Source organism: Rutilus rutilus, assembly GCF_951802725.1.
Source record: "Rutilus rutilus genome assembly, chromosome: 19".
Taxonomy (NCBI): Eukaryota; Metazoa; Chordata; class Actinopteri; order Cypriniformes; family Leuciscidae; genus Rutilus; species Rutilus rutilus.
In genome coordinates this window covers 28,414,964-28,431,839 of record NC_140232.1, presented here as the reverse complement: position 1 = coordinate 28,431,839, position 16,876 = coordinate 28,414,964, and the positions used below count along the sequence as shown (strand labels likewise).

Genomic DNA, 16,876 nt, shown 5'->3' with positions numbered 1-16,876 from the left:
GTTTCGAAACGCCGAGCGTGCGCAGATGAAATATAGACCATAACGTCACTGATGTGCGCCAGCGCTGAACATGGCGAGCAGTAAAAGAAGTGCGCTTCTCTCTTCACTAGCTGCTTATGGGGATGATTCAGAGCAGGATTCAGATCCAGACACAGATGATCAAGGTATAAGCTCTAATGAATGTTAGGAAAAGCTTGTAAATACTGGGGGTTTGTAACACTGATGGCTTTGTTGTTGTGGTTAGGTTAACGCGCCGCTACAAATGACAGCGAATGCGATGAAATAGACAATATGTACATGTAACTTAAATAGCTTATTTTGTGAAATATATTACTGTCATGAGCTGAACTAGCTATTTCTTGATGGTTGGCTAGTAAGAAATTATTATTACGACGAACACTTGGCCGTGGAGTGCTGTAGAGGGCACTACGCATAAAGAGACTCGGTCTCTATTTTATTTACTTTGATAAAGATTTTTTTTTAAGCTATGTTCTTATGGTACTTTATGTAATTTTTAGTGCTGGGCGACGATTAATCGCATTCGCATCCAAAATAAAAGTTTGTGTTTACACAATGTATGTGTGTGTAGTAACGTTACTGTGTATAATTATTTTGAAATACAGACACATTTCTGTATATATTTAAGAAATATTTGCATGTATATATTTATACATAATTTATATTATATCTAAATATACATATTTTATATAGAAATAAAACAAATGTTCTTAAATATACATATGTGTGTATTACAAAATAATTATACACAGTACACACATACACATATATTATGTAAACACAAACTTTTATTTTGTATGCGATTAATCGTTGCCCAGCACTAGTAATTTTATGCTTGTGGCGTTCTTTGTTACGACTGTAAAACGATTGTAACTTGGTGTTAACCTATACTGTCATCAAAAAGATCTCATATTAATGTATTATGGATTTACAGTAGCAACAATAACTTGTAATAACTATAGTATATAGGGTACCGTTGTAACTATATCCAATTAAACTCAAAATCATTTGTCACGTTTTTTTAAACAGTATTTGGTTATTTCATGTGATGTGGAAAATCATACCTCTGCCTTTATGTATTTATGAATTTTCTTATTCAGTTTGTCTCTTCCTGATCTATATTATATAATGTTAATACATTTCAGTGTTTGCTTTTTAAGTGATGATAAACTGGTAGTATGTCGTAACGCCCCTTGATATAATCAGGAATGGAAGTCAAGGTTCTTGTGAAAATCTTGACGAGTGGAACCGAAAATGGTTACTTTTTGTTCTGCAGAATCAGAATCTCATGGTGGATTGGTGTCGGCTAGTTACGGAGAGGATGACGTGAGTCGTGTGGAGGAGCCAGATGAGAAGCCCTCGGAAAATGAGGATAGTGATGAGGACAGCACTAGAAATTCGGTCAGTTTTCACCATATCTTTTTCAGTGTAGGGTTTTACTAGTGTCAGACCATTTCATCCACATGGAATCCTATTCCTCAAAATTATCCTTCACATTTTTATAGGACCTTTTTTATCATTATTTTTTTAACAAGAGGAGACTAGAGGCAATTGTAACAAAAGGAAATTGTGGCACAAATGGTTGCAAACAAAAATTAACAAATTACTGAGATGAGATTACTTGATTTCTCACTTAATATGAAATATTTAACATTTTCCAGTACATTATATCAGTATAATTTTATTTATATATACTGGATATAGATATAGATATCGATATACTGTAGATATATATGTAGATATATGTAGACATATATATATATATATATATATATATATATATATATATATATATATATATATATATATATATATATATATATATATATATATATATATTTGTTTTAAATGCACATTATTTCTGACAGGTAATAGAATTAATGCCATATAAAGGTTAGAAACTATTTCATAATACGACTACACTCTGATCTAGTTTTTCTCATTGTTAGTCATTAAAGCCTGGTTTCACAGACAGGGTTTAGGTTATGCTAGGAGTAGTAGCTTTTATAAACTCACCTTAGAAAAAAAAATCTTGAGACAAAACAATGACACTGACATATTTTCAGATAAGTCAGTGCAATTTGCTTTCAGTTAAGACTGCTCAAACATGCGTTTTAGTCTGGGACTAGGCTTAAGCCTTGTGAAACTGGTATATAGTTACTTTTTGCACATATGCTTTTTATATTAAAAGATCTCAAAGTAAATTTACTATTGCCCCTCTTCTGGTAATTTTAATTTATTTTCCTCTAATTCAACTTTGATTATTACTGAATTCCCAGTCAGAACTGAATTCCCAGTCATTCTCTGAGAACCATGGTTGTAACTTTGCACACCTGAAGGGGGAGCTCTTGAATATTGTTTGGTAATATGGTTATGTGACTTTGGTGACCCTGTTTTTTTTTTTCATAGGAAGAGGAGGAGTCGGACTCAGGGCGGACCCAAGATGATGTGAAGGTATTTGACCCTACCTAAATTCCCTGTTCTGGGTATCAAACTCAAGACACACCCTTCCTAAATTTACTGGAGTGTTATGATTGATCTCAAACCAAGAGAACACTGCATCACTCCATCTGAGGAACATGTGTGTTTGAACTTGCATAGAAGGGACGTATGAGTAGTACAGCATGTCCTTAATGTTTTTGTTTTTTTTTGCCAATTTTTTTTAAACATCAGGTTTATGCACACTGCAGGTACTTTGAAATGTACTTAGCTGGTTTCAGTGTGTTTAAAGGTTTTTTTTTTTTTTTTTTTCTTACACAACAACAGTACTATGTTGGTACCTTGATATTTTGATGATATTCGATGATAATACCATGGTACTCTGATAATATTTGTAATGTTTTGTGTATGTAGTAACTGTTGCTGTAGTAACTAACAGAACTGAATGTACACTACCATTCAAAAGTTTGGTACAGTAACGTTTTTAAATGTTTTTTATTTGATCACAAATACAGTAAATAGTCATATTGTGAAATATATTTTTGCTGAAATTTCAGCATCATTACTCCAGTCTTCAGTGTCACATGATCCTTCAGAAATCATTCTAATATGCTGATTTGCTGCTCAAGAAACATTTCTTATTATTTAATTTTTTGGGAACTTTCTATTTGAATCTTTGAATAGTTTGTTAAAAAGATCAGCATTTATTTGAAATATAATGTAAAAGTCTTGACTGTTACTTGACAATTTAATACATCCTTGCTGAATAAAAGTGTGGTATTTACATGGTGCTTTCATGATAGTTTTAGAAAACACATTTATGTTGCTGTTTTATGAACAGTATTTCTCATTATTAGTTTGAATATCTAGAATCTAAATTCTAAAGTAATCTTAAAGGAATTCAGATGTGCAAAGCACTGCAGTGGCAAGTTATTTCATGCACTGAAATGACTTTTTCACAATAGTAGCTTGTGATGTTGCATCAATTTAGAGCCACACCCCAGAGAGAGAACGCTGTTCTTCATCATCGCTAAATGATATAAGACATGTTTTGGAATGAAATGATTAAATTATGATTGCTTAATAAGAACGTTTTCAAATGTAAGAGTTATGGTGCTTTTTCTTTTTATGTGGGTTCAGTTCATGTTTGTCCTTGACTGTTTTTTCACCCCAAAAGTGACAATTCTCATTTACTCGCACTCTTGTTGTTCCAAACTCATTTGGTGGTGTTTTTCATTAGGCCCAAAAAGGGGAATTTTAAAGAATCTTTTTTACAACTATTTTCCACACAAAAATAAAAAAGAAAAAGAAAAAAAGCAGCATTTGTGTTTGGAATGGCATGAAGGTAACGATTTCTTTTAAGCGCAGGCTGTAATCTTCACTTGCTTAAGTGTCTTATAACTTTATTATTCAGAAATTTGTTTTGTCTTCAGTGTTGTTAAAGTGCATGCCGGGGCATGACAATGAAATAGCGAGGGGTAGCTCCTTTAACCCGTGGTCCCATTTTTGGGCTAATCTAAATGAAAAAGACCCCTTTTTAGGCAGGCCCCCTGCCTCAGTGGAGATGGATGGGTCCTTTTTTTTGTGTCTAACATTGTTTTGCCATAGTGAGTTTTCAAGTGAAAGGACTGTTGTTAGGATTTGCGCTTTTGGCTATAAGAGGTTCATCTCTCAGTGAGTCATCTTTCTCTCTGTGCTGTCCTAGACACATTTTCTACTTGGGCGCTTTTACGAGACGATTCTTCCATCTGCACATTCTGTTGCTGAGTGACTGTATCTGAGATTGTGTAAAGGAGGACAGTGAACAGAGGCCCAGTGTATTTTTTCAGCCTAGTTTTACTACTCTGGGCTTTTGCACTTTTTTACACGCCTTGGGTTTTAAGCTTTCCAGGAAAGACATTTTCCCCTGGTTTCACAGACAGGGCTTAAGACTAGTCCTAGACTAAAATGTAAGTCTGAGCTGTTTCCACTGAAATAAACTTGCACTGACTGATCTTAAAAATATATCAGTGCCTTTTTAGTTTTAAGATGCACATCGGTAATGTTTTTTTCTAAGCATGTTTATAAAAATTACTTAAATGTCCTAATTGATCTATGGTCTAATCCTGGCTTAGTCTAAGCCCTGTCTGTGAAACCGGGCCATTGTGTTTTAAAAGCTACAGCAAAGGATTAAACCTATTCTCTTCTGAATCGCTAGTAGTGTATAAAGACATGCGTTAATGAACACTTACATTACGCTATATTTACGTAAAAATACTTGAAAATAAAGAAACTGTTTATCCTTGGACTTTTCTGTTGGAAGTTTTTGGAGCTTACACAAGGGGGTGCTAACACTTTTGTTAAATCAACAAACAGGCACCGTTATTATTTGACGCTGATATTGCCAAAATGGCCAAATATCATCTGATTAAATGGTTTTAACAGTATATCACTTGGTTTATCGTAATTGTGGATGGATGTACAAGCTTACTTGAAAACACTTGAAATCAATGTATTATTGATTTTCAGTATGTGTTTTTTTACCTTTTCTTCTATTATAGGATGTCCTGGAAGTGGAGGTTAAAGACCCCAATGAACTTGTTGGTAAGTATTAAATGAATCATTCCCTCATCTTCAAGTAAAATATCTTTCCAAAGAGATGGTAGAAAGCATTAATGTGTGTTTGTGCTCCAGCCAACATGGTGCAAGAAAGTTGCTGAGGTGTGTGTTTGTGTACCTTGGCCGTGCCCAGGAAATGAGTGATCCAGGTTGGATTGCTTCAGTTCTGTTTTATGGCAACTCTGTGTGATATTAGTTTGATTATAGCGAGACCTCAGGATCGTACAGCACTTATAATTTAATGCTTGCTCATCAAAGTCATGATTTTTCCTTTAATTTTTCTATGATTGCATTTTTCTTTTTCCACTTAAGGCCCATTCACACCAAGATTGATAACTATATTAGCGCCCACATCAACAGATGATATCGTTCTGTTTATAATGAGCTCCCAATACAGTTATGTTGTATGCCGCTTTAAATGCTAGAGCTTTTTAAAGTCAGGTGGATTCTGATTGGCTGTCAATGTTTTTATCGTTCATCAGCTGGAAAAAATTGTTCTGGAAGCGATTTTCCAATTTCCAACTAAAGGCCCATTCTCACCAAGAATGATAACTATAACAAAAACTATTAGTGTCCGCTTCATGCACGATAATGTTCTGATTATAATAAGCATGCCCTGCAGTTTTCACCTACTGTTTTAAATGCTCAAGCTCTTTATAGTTGGGTGGATTCTGATTGGCTGTCAATATTTTTATCGTTCATCAGCTGGAACGTAGAGCGAGTACGTTCTTCATGAAAAAACGTAACAACGTAATACATGCAGCCTGCACTAGAAGTTTGGGCCCCTAAACTTTTATGTATAAAAACTGTATTTATAATGCCACATATCTTTCTGATGCACTCAGAGCCAGAATATTCTACTTTTACAATTGTTGGGAGGTACTGTAAACAAGACATTTGGACGAGTAACTGAACGTTCCACTTTGTCTTGTTTTTCTTCACATTAAAATGTGAAAAGATCAGAATAGACCGTAGAAAGGAAGGTCTTGCTGGAGACTCAAAGATTTGCTTTGTGGTTGGGAGACAGAAGATCTTTACATTCGGCTCTAATTTTCCCTCCTTCTCTTTTTTGGAGTCTTTCTGAGACTGGAGTTGGTGTATGGGCTTTGTGTGTGATGGTGCCACTTGTTTGGGAGAACACTGAGTTCTGAAGATGCCTGAGAAATGAGTCATGTACAGTTAACGCGTGATTACTCTGATGGAGAGGAAATGACAAATGGGGAGAGATCTGCTGCTCAAAAATCAGCTAAAATCGCACTAAATCATATCAGGAATAAGAAAGCTGGCTTGAGAGCAACAGTGGGGATTTTAGGGGTTTTATAGAAGACCCCTGCCTTGCCAACATTCCTGTGCACACTTGCTGCCTGCTGCTACCACATTTACTCTAATCACACTATAATTAAGACATGTGTGAATGCTTTATAAAACACAGCTTTCAGACCAACTACAGTTGAATCCATGACAGCCACAAAAACAATCGCAAACTTTGACCAAAGTTTTTACACTTTCTAAGTATTATTTGTGTTTGCCTTTGTTCTAGTTCTGCCATGGCGGTTGCTAATTGGGTTGGAGAAAAAAATATTGATTTCTCGATTTTAATCAATTCTCATTTTTATGAACCGAAATCGATTCTTAAATGACAAAGAATCTCTAAATGAGTCTATGCTGTTTTCAGTTTTCAGAACATTGTAGCTCACCTACAGTACCATCCAATAAATCAAAGAAGCTTTTTTTTTTTAAACTTTTGATATGAAATAAAGTCTCAGATTTCAAATTCTGTCCATTTTATTTATGAAATTCAAACAATAAATACCATTTTGGCTCTCTTTAATGTGACATGGCAGGTCACAGATTAAGCGAAGCAGCAGCACGAAGTGCACGTGTCATGTACGGATCATCTTTTCCACTTTACTACTACTATCATCAATGCCAAGGAAAGACGTCAATAAAATGGCTTATCAAATCGCAAGATTGTGAATCAAAGTTTAATTGAATAATGAAATCAATACTCAGCCCTAGTTGCTAGGGTGTTCTGGGTTGTTTTTATGTGGTTGCTATATATATTGCAAGAAACATAAAATATATTGTTCCTATGTATAATTAGCCATCAATAGTTTTATATTTATCCATTATGTCGTTCACAATGCTTAATGGGAGTGTAGTTCTTTTCACCATCAAAGCCATTAAGGAGACAGCCTTCTACCTTTGTCTTTTTCTCTTATTTTCAAATACCTTTTTGTCCAATTTTGCTTCAAATCAAAGTTTGTAATGTTGTTATTCACGTTAAAAGAACAGGCAGAATACCACGATCACTGAATAAGTGCGCTGGCACTGTTGCACTCTTTGACACAGGTGTGTTCTTTTTTTTTTATCCCACAGTTTATGGGACTTATTTTTCCTTTTTTAACATCCGCCTGGTAAAAAATAGCAAATCTGATCACTTGTCCTCCTAAAGCCTGTCATCTTGAGAAGCTGCATAATTTGAGGTTTCATTTATGTAGGAGTTATGAGTCGATTTTCAATACTTAGGATTAGGAGTTTCTAAAATCCCTAACCATAAAAATGAGCAATAATAATAGTGAATTAGTTAAATGCTATCTGTGTGTTCTATTCTTTTCTACCTCTTTAGAGTAGCTCTACATGTGTCCATGATCTGTTTTGCCAAAGGGTTTGCCTCAAATGTTCAGTGTGCGCAAGGCAATTCTTATGAAAAATGATTTTACCTTTCCGAAATTCCGACACCTCAGCAAGTTTCCATCGCTAGAGGGCCTGTTTCTACATGTTTGTCTGTGTGTGTCTGTGCATTGCTTTGGGAAGTGTGCCACTTCTAGAGTGCTCCACCCAGCCCTTCCCTGCTTATGTGTGTGTGTGCTCGTCTGTCATGTGTTTTAACAAACGGAGGCATGTTTTGGCCCACAGTCGTTGCCTCAGACCTGTCCAGAACAGCAGCCAGGGGGTGTGAGAGAGGCAGATGGGGTCGGAAGGGTGTGTGGGATTGAGAAGAGAGGAGGTGAAAGGGAATTCGGCAGTAGCTTGTTCCAACCAGTATGGTTTGAATAGTGTTCACTGCTGCATGTGTACGCAACCACAAATTCCATTTCTCCGTAATTTGCTCCAGAGATGTCTGACAGACTGCTGATAGACACTTCTAGTTTGAAGGAATAAAGAAAAAAATACAGAATACAGTTCTCGCAAATGCTTGCGTAATTGTAGTAGATTACTGTCATTGTAAAAATGTGAAAATAAATATTTTCGCTTGAGGTTATAGTTGCATATGGAATCCTGAATATTTGTGTGTTTGGAAACTTTATACCGCTGATGGGAGAAGGATTTTCTTCATGATTTTTTTTTATTTTTTTTTATTATTTATAGTTTTTAGTATGTGCTCACTTATTGTGAGGCAATCACTTGTTGGCAATAATTTTCGTTTGTATGAAATATGTAAAAATCAAAGACAAATTTAATTGCACAACATAAAGGCCTATTGAAACATATTTTATAAAAAAAAATACCAAAGAAAAATTGTAACTTAAATAATTATAAATAAGCTTTTTATATATATATATATTTATTAGTATAAATACAGTATATACACACACATCATCCAATACCAATATTGGATGAATACCAATTACCAACATGCATATTAGATATAACATGCATAGCAATGCCCTGGCATCCTAGCAGAGAGTTTGCATGGGCAAAGCACAACAATATTTTCTTGAAAAAATTTAGTTTGTTTTTATGAGCATATGATTGTCATTACTCTATTGCAGCACACCTGTTTATACTGTAAAGTAAATTGTAACATTCATGTATTTAATTCTTCAAATGAGTATTTTCTTCTTCTTTATAGCACAGTTTTCGGAGAAGGTACGGAACATGTCTCCTGACGAGATCAGAATTCCTCCTGAACCCGCCGGGCGTTGTTCCAGTCATCTGCAGGTGAGATTGTTGCTCTGTTCTGTTTGAGATGTTCTTGACTTGCTGCCATGGGCTCCAATGAGAGAACTTGTTTTTGAAAGATGCTAGTCTCAGCTGCTATCAGATAGCTTGCACGCTGACCATTCACAGGCTTATGCATATTGCACAAACAAATAACAAGACTGGGCCAAAATCAATTCTATACGATTGTTTGGCTGCTATGCAATTTCATTAGAGTCATTTTTACACCCAAAGCTGTGTTAAAGACTGCTGCACTGATCACATGTTAGTGAGCTCCTTTTAGTTATAAATTAGATCCTAAAGGACACTTACATTTGTGAAAAATCTGAACTTAACCAATGATTTTTGGACATACAGAATTTTTGACAGAAGTCAACACACTTTCCACTCCTTTTGTGGAAATTGTTGCATGATTATTTGAATGAGCGCTTATTGACTTTGATCGTTTAATCGGCTGCTGTACAATAATTTCAAATTTGTACATAAACATGATGTTATAAAATAGTTGGTCAATTTAAATGTCAGTCAGATGGCCTCTTCTGTAACACTTTACAATAACGTCTTATTAGTTAACCTGAACTACAGAATTTTTTAGGCTAGTCTTAGGTAAAGGTAATTTCATCATGTACTAATAAATGTTTTCAAATAAAAGGGTGTTTCTGTTAACATTAGTCAAGGCACTGTGAACTAACATGAACAATCGTATTTTTATTAACTAATATTAACAAAATTATGCATGCTGTAATAAATATTTCGCTCGTTGTTAGTTAGTTTAGGATGTATGCTTCAAAGTAGACCTGACTTTATGCCGATTGTATTCTCATGCTGAAATAGGGTTTTTAATTAATCATCATCCGTATAAACAAACACTGTCTGTTACTTTTATTTGCATAAATACTTGAAGCTAAAGTCTGGGTTATTATAGTTAACTAAAACCATAAATTCCATTACTTCAAATAAAATAAATGTTTTTGTTTTTTTTTCAGCTGTTTGCTAAGACAAAATTTCTCATTTTCATTTAGTTTAACTTGATGTACTACAATAACAAACAGAAATATAGTATAATGTGAATTATATAGACACAGTTTTATTATATAAAACGAATAGCACAACAAAATGACTAAACCTTTAACTAAAATGAAAATGAAAACAGGAAATACAAAAATAAATACAAAATACTGGTTGAAAATGAATAATAGTATCTTAATTAAAGGGATAGTTCACCCAAAAATGAAAATTCTTACTCACCCTCATGTCGTTGCAAACCCGTAAGACCTTCGATCATCTTCGGAACACAAATTAAGATAATTGACTAAATCTGAGAACTTTCTGCGTTAACATAATCCGTGTGACTACAGTGGTTCAACCTTAATTTTATGAAACTACGAGAATATTTTGTTTGCAGAAAATAAAACAAAACCTTTCTGGGCCTTGAAAAGTGGTAGTTGCGTTGCTGTATGTATATGGAGCCACAGAAAGCTCTTGGATTTCATCAAAAATATCTTAATTTCTGTTCTGAAGATGAACAAATGTCTTACAGGTTTGGACCAACATGAGGGGGAGTAATTAATGACAGAAATAAAAAAATTTGGTGAACTAACCCTTTAAAGGGGTGGTTCGGGATTTTTGACATCGGACCTCATTTTTAAGTCAGCCTGGTTGTTATTCATCAGTGGAGACATTTTTTAAAAAAAATTATCCAGTCCTTATATTTGGATAGTTAGCCGATGCTAGGCTAGCGCGAGTCAATGGTATATGTTAGCCAGCCATTAAAAACCGTTTTACCCACTCCACAGTGCACCAAACGCAAATCAATTATAACACTAGACTATCGATGTATATGTCCGTTGAGAGAATAATGTTAGAAATCAAACTTACCTTTCATCTCAATGATCCCAAAGGAACTAGTTTCTCAGCAGCTGCGGAATTTTACTTTGCTCCGGTTAGTAATGCGGCAAAAAGTAAACACAGAACAGAAGCTCACTCGGTTGCCTAGGTAATCAATATCACTCCGCTGCTGCTGTAGACAAGGCTTATGATTACAGGGAACAAATTATAACTAATGCAATGTGATGAAAGGTAAGTTTGATTTCTAACATTATTCTCTCAACGGACATATACATCGATAGTCTAGTGTTATAATTGATTTGCGTTTGGTGCACTGTGGAGTGGGTAAAACGGTTTTTAATGGCTGGCTAACATATACCATTGACTCGCGCTAGCCTAGCATCGGCTAACTATCCAAATATAAGGACTGGATCATTTAAAAAAAAAAAATGTCTCCACTGATGAATAACAACCAGGCTGACTTAAAAATGAGGTCCGATGTCAAAAATCCCGAGCCACCCCTTTAAATTAAAAAGACACAGGCTAAAACAACATAGACTGTGAATGCAAATAAACAGTATGATTGGTGCTTCTCATTCTTGGCGAATTCTGAATTTTCCAAAGCATTTTATTTATTTATTTAATTTTTTTCGTATACCAGCTGAAAAACATTCTCTCAGCTGCTCTGTTTTGGTTGGACTGCTACACTACACTTTGTCATCAACAGTCATAAAAAGAGATCATATGAGTTCATTGTTTTAGTTCTTGGCAACGTGTTTAGAGCACATGTTCAGATCCTGGCCTGCATGTTTTATCTCAGGGTGTGGCACTGGGGGGCTCAAGGGGGTGGAAGTTTGTGGGTGTCAGTCTTTCAGGTGTTTTGCCTCACCCGGGGGTAAGGACTGGCAGTTTGCCCTATATCATGCAACTTGCGTCCTGTCAGAACATGTCCAGGGATTTAAACATTTGAGGTCAGGGATGTCAAAACCATGTTGATGCGTAGGTCATTTTCAAACATATTTCTTATGAATAAATATTAACAAACCACATTATTCTAATCTCATTCTCAAATTTCTTATTAATCATAGCACTTCCTGTTATAGCTCTGTCTCATGAGCTGTTGGGGCAGGTGTACACGGGTGCGGTTTTCACACTCAGTACTGATAGATGGGATGTGCTTTTCCACGTCATGATTAATATCCTGTCCTTGTGGCTATGCTTTTATCGCTGCTCAGACATGATCCTCATTCCCTTATACACCTCAGTTGGTCTTCCTGCTAACTTTCTTGTAGTCCGTTTTGTACAAATGAAGATCAGTGTCTTAATTGTCAACAAAGGATTTTTAAATTTATTTGACTTCTTGGAATGTGAAGGAAAACTGAAAATGGCACATCTCCAAGTGCTTCTTGGAGTCCGGTTGTCAAAAATCACCCTCTAGTTCTAGAAACTCGCAGTCGTACAAAGACGTTATTCATTCCTAGTGTCTCACAACAAGAGAGGAAACAGTATTTTTCTTGTTTCGTAGTGCACTTTTGACATAAACTTGCATTTAAAATAAAAAAAATAGACAATTTGTTTATTTGGGAAGATCATGCATGCACTTAATATCAATAATGATAGGAAAAATAATTAGATAATAAGACTGTTGTACCTTTTCTGTTTGTAGGAAAAGATCTTTAAACTTTACGAGCGGAAGCTTCATGGAGACTTTGATACAAACAGCCATATTCAGATGAAGAAAGAGTTTCGCAACCCAAGGTCTGGAGATAACAAGTTTTAATGACACACCATGCACCAGACATAACCTGAAGCTGATTATATTTTGATACTGTTCAAAGTACTGTTATTTGTTTGCAAACTAACCATGTGTTTGTGTTTATAGTATTTATGAGAAGCTAATCCAGTTCTGTGGAATTGATGAACTTGGAACCAATTATCCAAAAGTATGTAATGTTTACCTTTTAATACCATGTAAACACACATTGCTGTTTTAAAAAAATGTTTGTGTTTACTTCTCCATAGGACATGTTTGACCCCCATGGCTGGTCAGAGGATTCGTATTATGAGGCACTTGGTAAATTTTGCTTAAAATTAAATTTGACGTTTCAACTCATATGGATTAAATTTATTACATCTGTTAACCATTTGTGTGCTATTCTCTCCACAGCCAAAGCTCAGAAGGTAGAGATGGACAAGCTGGAAAAAGCCAAAAAGGAAAAGACCAAGGTTAAAACCTTGAGGCACTCCACTTATTATTATTATCATTATTATTTTTGTTATTTTTTTATATATATAATATTAAAAGGTTTGTTTCTTCTATATGGGCCAAAACCTCACTGACGGTTACAATGTTTTACCCATGTGTCTTTAGATTGAATTTGTGACGGGCACTAAAAAAGGCACCACTTCTAATGCAGGAGCTCTGGCCACAAACGCAACAACTGCCTCATCCACAGGTACAATGCATGATTGAGTGTTTTAAGCAAAAATAAGGGCTTTAAAAATGTAAAGTGATGAAATTGCAACATATATATAGGCAATGTTATTGTTGTATAATAACAGCCTGCCCATACTTATTATTATGATTATGATTATGATAAAAAGAAATATATTACCAAAAAAGACCTCAAGGTTTAAGGCTTTTACTATTTAATATATATATATATATATATATATATATATTATGCTTTTTTCCCCAACTGTATTATTCAGCATTTATAAAAGAGAAAATCTGTCCTTTTCTTTACTCCTAGTGTGTCGCCACTATGATAATAGTTGCATAAGCCATTTCTAGTTTAATGATAATGAAATTCAAATGTTTAGGGCTGTCACTAACGATTATTTTGGTCATTTGGTACATTATTGGTTGATTATTTTGACGATTAATCAAGTAATCGGATACACTTTTTGCGGTAATACAAATAGACCTAAGCGAAGAACAACCATTAAAATGACTTAAAATACATTGATATAATAACAATGAGTCAATAATAATTGGTTCAAATAAAAGTATCGAAAAGCTAGTAATCATATTGTTGTATTGAACAACACTGATAAAATACATAAAATACACAACTTATGTTCATCATGTATTATAATAAATGCCTCCAGAGGGCACCAACAGAGGGTGATTGTTGTTGTTACACTTTACAGCATGATCAAATCCTTGTTTAATATTGTCCAAACAAGATTGAATTAAAATCTCCAATTAATCTTTGCTATTTGGCCAGTTCTTTATGATAGACATGCTACATCCACTGTAATTTCTTGAAAAACAACAACATGTGGACATCAAAACATGCAAACTCAGAGCGAGGGTTTGAACTTTTATTTTAAACCACGATGAACAACAGTTTGCTTGTTTAGTAATGTATTGATGTATTCTCCTGTGTTGGCTAAGGTTTATAAATGATTGACGTTACATATCTGGTGAAATGGTGCACGTTGCATTCCCAGATGAACATTATAGCAGCATTTACTGTGAGCGGAGCCGCGTTGAGACGCTGGAAGAAACTCGTAACTTGCATGCATGTAAATAATCCACATGCTCCTCACCACTAGATGCTGCTAAAAATCACACACTGCACCTTTAAATGGTTTTGATGTATCGTGCAGCCTTGGAAAAGGTCTAATAATGCCGTCCGTGGAATGCACCACTTCCGTGTTTTGCCAGTTAAACGACATGGGCAAATTGCAATAGAGAATTTTTTTTAAATCAAGTTCTCTAATTTAATTGAGGAATTGTGACAGCCCAACATATTTTGAATTATAATTCAGTCTTTGTTGGTTAGTGTTACTGCAAACAAACCTACCATTAGTTCTAGTTGAATTAAACCTAAGTGCTATGACCCAGCAGATGCTCAGAAGAGGAAGAGCAAGTGGGATTCAGCAGTGCCAGTGACCCTGGCACAACCCGCCCTCCTCACCACCACTGCCACCCTCCCTGGAGTCGTCTCTGTGACCACAACAGCCAGCGGCACCAAGACCACTGTCATCTCTGCAGTGGGAACCATTCTCAAAAAAGCTAAGCAATGACATGGAAAAAAAGTGTTGAAAATCAGTTTGCCAGATTGATAGTCAATGGCAGTGTCACGTGGAAAAGTAACAGGTCCTGCTGTTTTATTTGAGCAACAGCCGATTTTAACTGTCTGGCAACTGGAATAGATGGTCTTTATCTCATTTTCAGAAAGAGAATATTTTTGGATATATCTTCATAACGGCATAATTGTTCCAGACATTTGTGTTCAACTTTGACTAGCTATTTCAAATGCATTCATCCGATGGTTGATACTTTTTTTTTTGTATTTAAACTTCTTGGTTGTCTTTGCCCAGATGTTTTCCATTGATTTCATGTATGTAAAAACTATCCTGCAGCTGTCATGCATTGCAAGTCATCTGTTCATGTCCAACATATGAAAACTCTTTCAAACTTGCAACAAATAGTCATTTTGCATTTTATTTTTCCTTTTAGTAATCATTAATTGTTTGATAGATGACCAGTCAGGTTTGCCTTCTATCTGTTTCCATTTTCATGTTCTTGGATAGGTCACGTCACACAGAACACCTATTAAACATCACTGGAGTCTTCATTCAGTATTTTATTACAACAGATCAGGGCTATTTGACTGTATTATTGCATTTGTGTAGACAGAAGGTGGTCTTATAATTTGGTGCAAGTTCATTTTTACTCTTTTTCTTTTCCCCCTGTCATTTCTGTCTTTTATTTAATTTTAGCATTGCAAGTAGGTTTATTTTATAAAACATGTATATATTAAAACGACTCTGTGGCTTCTCTGTAGCTCAGCAGTGTAAAAATAAATGTTTTTTTGTATAATTGCAAAACTGTTGAATTTATAAAACTCTGCTGTGTTTAATTCAATTCCTCTGGGATGAAGAAATAGAAATGGGATGTCAAGGTTGTGTTAAATAACTTTTTGTGGATGAGGAATGTGTTTTTGGGTTCTGAAATTGAAAGATGGTGTGCATATACTAGATGGAGTACTGATTTATATCTAAGCGATACCTTTTCCATTCTGAACTTGAGCCATCCAAGCTTTTGTTCAAGCTAAGAAATCCTGTGCAATGAGATGATTTTCTGGCACTTTCCCTTGGTCATATTTAAAACCTTCTGCTGAGAATGTGGGTACAGCCTAGTTAAAGATCCGGGCTTGATAATCAGAAGGTTGTGGGTTCAAACTTGTGTCCCTTGATCTAGACACTTTACTCTAAGTGGTGGTTACTTCAAAGCCCCCTTCACAGAGATTCCGGAAAATACACTGATAATGTGTCCTGGGATTGTTTGATTTTGGTTCATTCACAATTGCCAGTGATTTTCCAGAATTCACACACATCCCATAAAGACACGTGACCTCGCTCTGCAGCTTCTTAAGTTTGCTTATGATCTGAGTTCAGGACCAGGGTTGAGAACCAGTGCTCTAAGTGGACTTCTTTCAGATAAAACCTTGTGCAAATGATCAAATTAGTATGTTACTTTAGAACATATGACATATGGTCATTTTTTTGTAAAACCATAAAATGGTTAACTTACATTACTATTCAATAGTTTGGGGTCTATGCTATATATATATATAGAGAGAGAGAGAGAGTTTTTTTTTTTTTTTTAAGAAGTGTCATGTTCACCAGGACTGCATTTATTTCTGCAATTTATTTTGACCAAAAATGTATGCACCTCTTGATGAAAATAAATGTGATGTTAGTTCCATCAAGTGGTGCATCAGTTTTTGGTCAAGATGTTGTATTGTATTCTTCATGCTCCTTCAACCATTCTTTCACAATTTGACCCCGATGAATCTTGGCTTTGTCATTCTGGAATATGGCCATGATGTGTCTTCCTACATGGTGGTTTAAGAAATGCAAAGCTACACACTCTGTCAATTAAGGTCAAAAGAACTGTTGCCAAACATATAACATGCTAGAAACATAATAATCACAGCAATAATGACCCAGTCATATACTCTTAAGTAATTGCCTATTTAAATCCAAACTGTGCATTTACTCATTTAAGTCACATTTATTTATATAGCGCTTT

General features: G+C 35.1%; 1 protein-coding gene across 2 annotated transcripts; it reads left to right on the top strand.

The window, feature by feature from the left end:
• Positions 1–13: 13 nt before the first annotated feature.
• Positions 14–16,036, top strand: sap30bp (SAP30 binding protein). 2 transcript variants are annotated; one of them, XM_084389590.1, is made up of 11 exons: positions 14–164; positions 1,295–1,419; positions 2,428–2,472; positions 4,998–5,040; positions 8,912–9,000; positions 12,494–12,585; positions 12,710–12,770; positions 12,850–12,901; positions 12,995–13,053; positions 13,199–13,283; positions 14,684–16,036. In XM_084389590.1, the coding sequence occupies exons 1-11, from the start codon at positions 71–73 to the stop codon at positions 14,860–14,862; spliced, it is 924 nt and encodes a 307-aa protein (XP_084245716.1). In that variant the 5' UTR covers positions 14–70; the 3' UTR covers positions 14,863–16,036. The 2 variants fall into 2 exon arrangements, with proteins under 2 accessions (XP_084245716.1, XP_084245715.1); XM_084389589.1 differs by having other exon boundaries at positions 33–164; positions 14,681–15,693.
• The last annotated feature ends 840 nt before the right edge of the window (positions 16,037–16,876 follow it).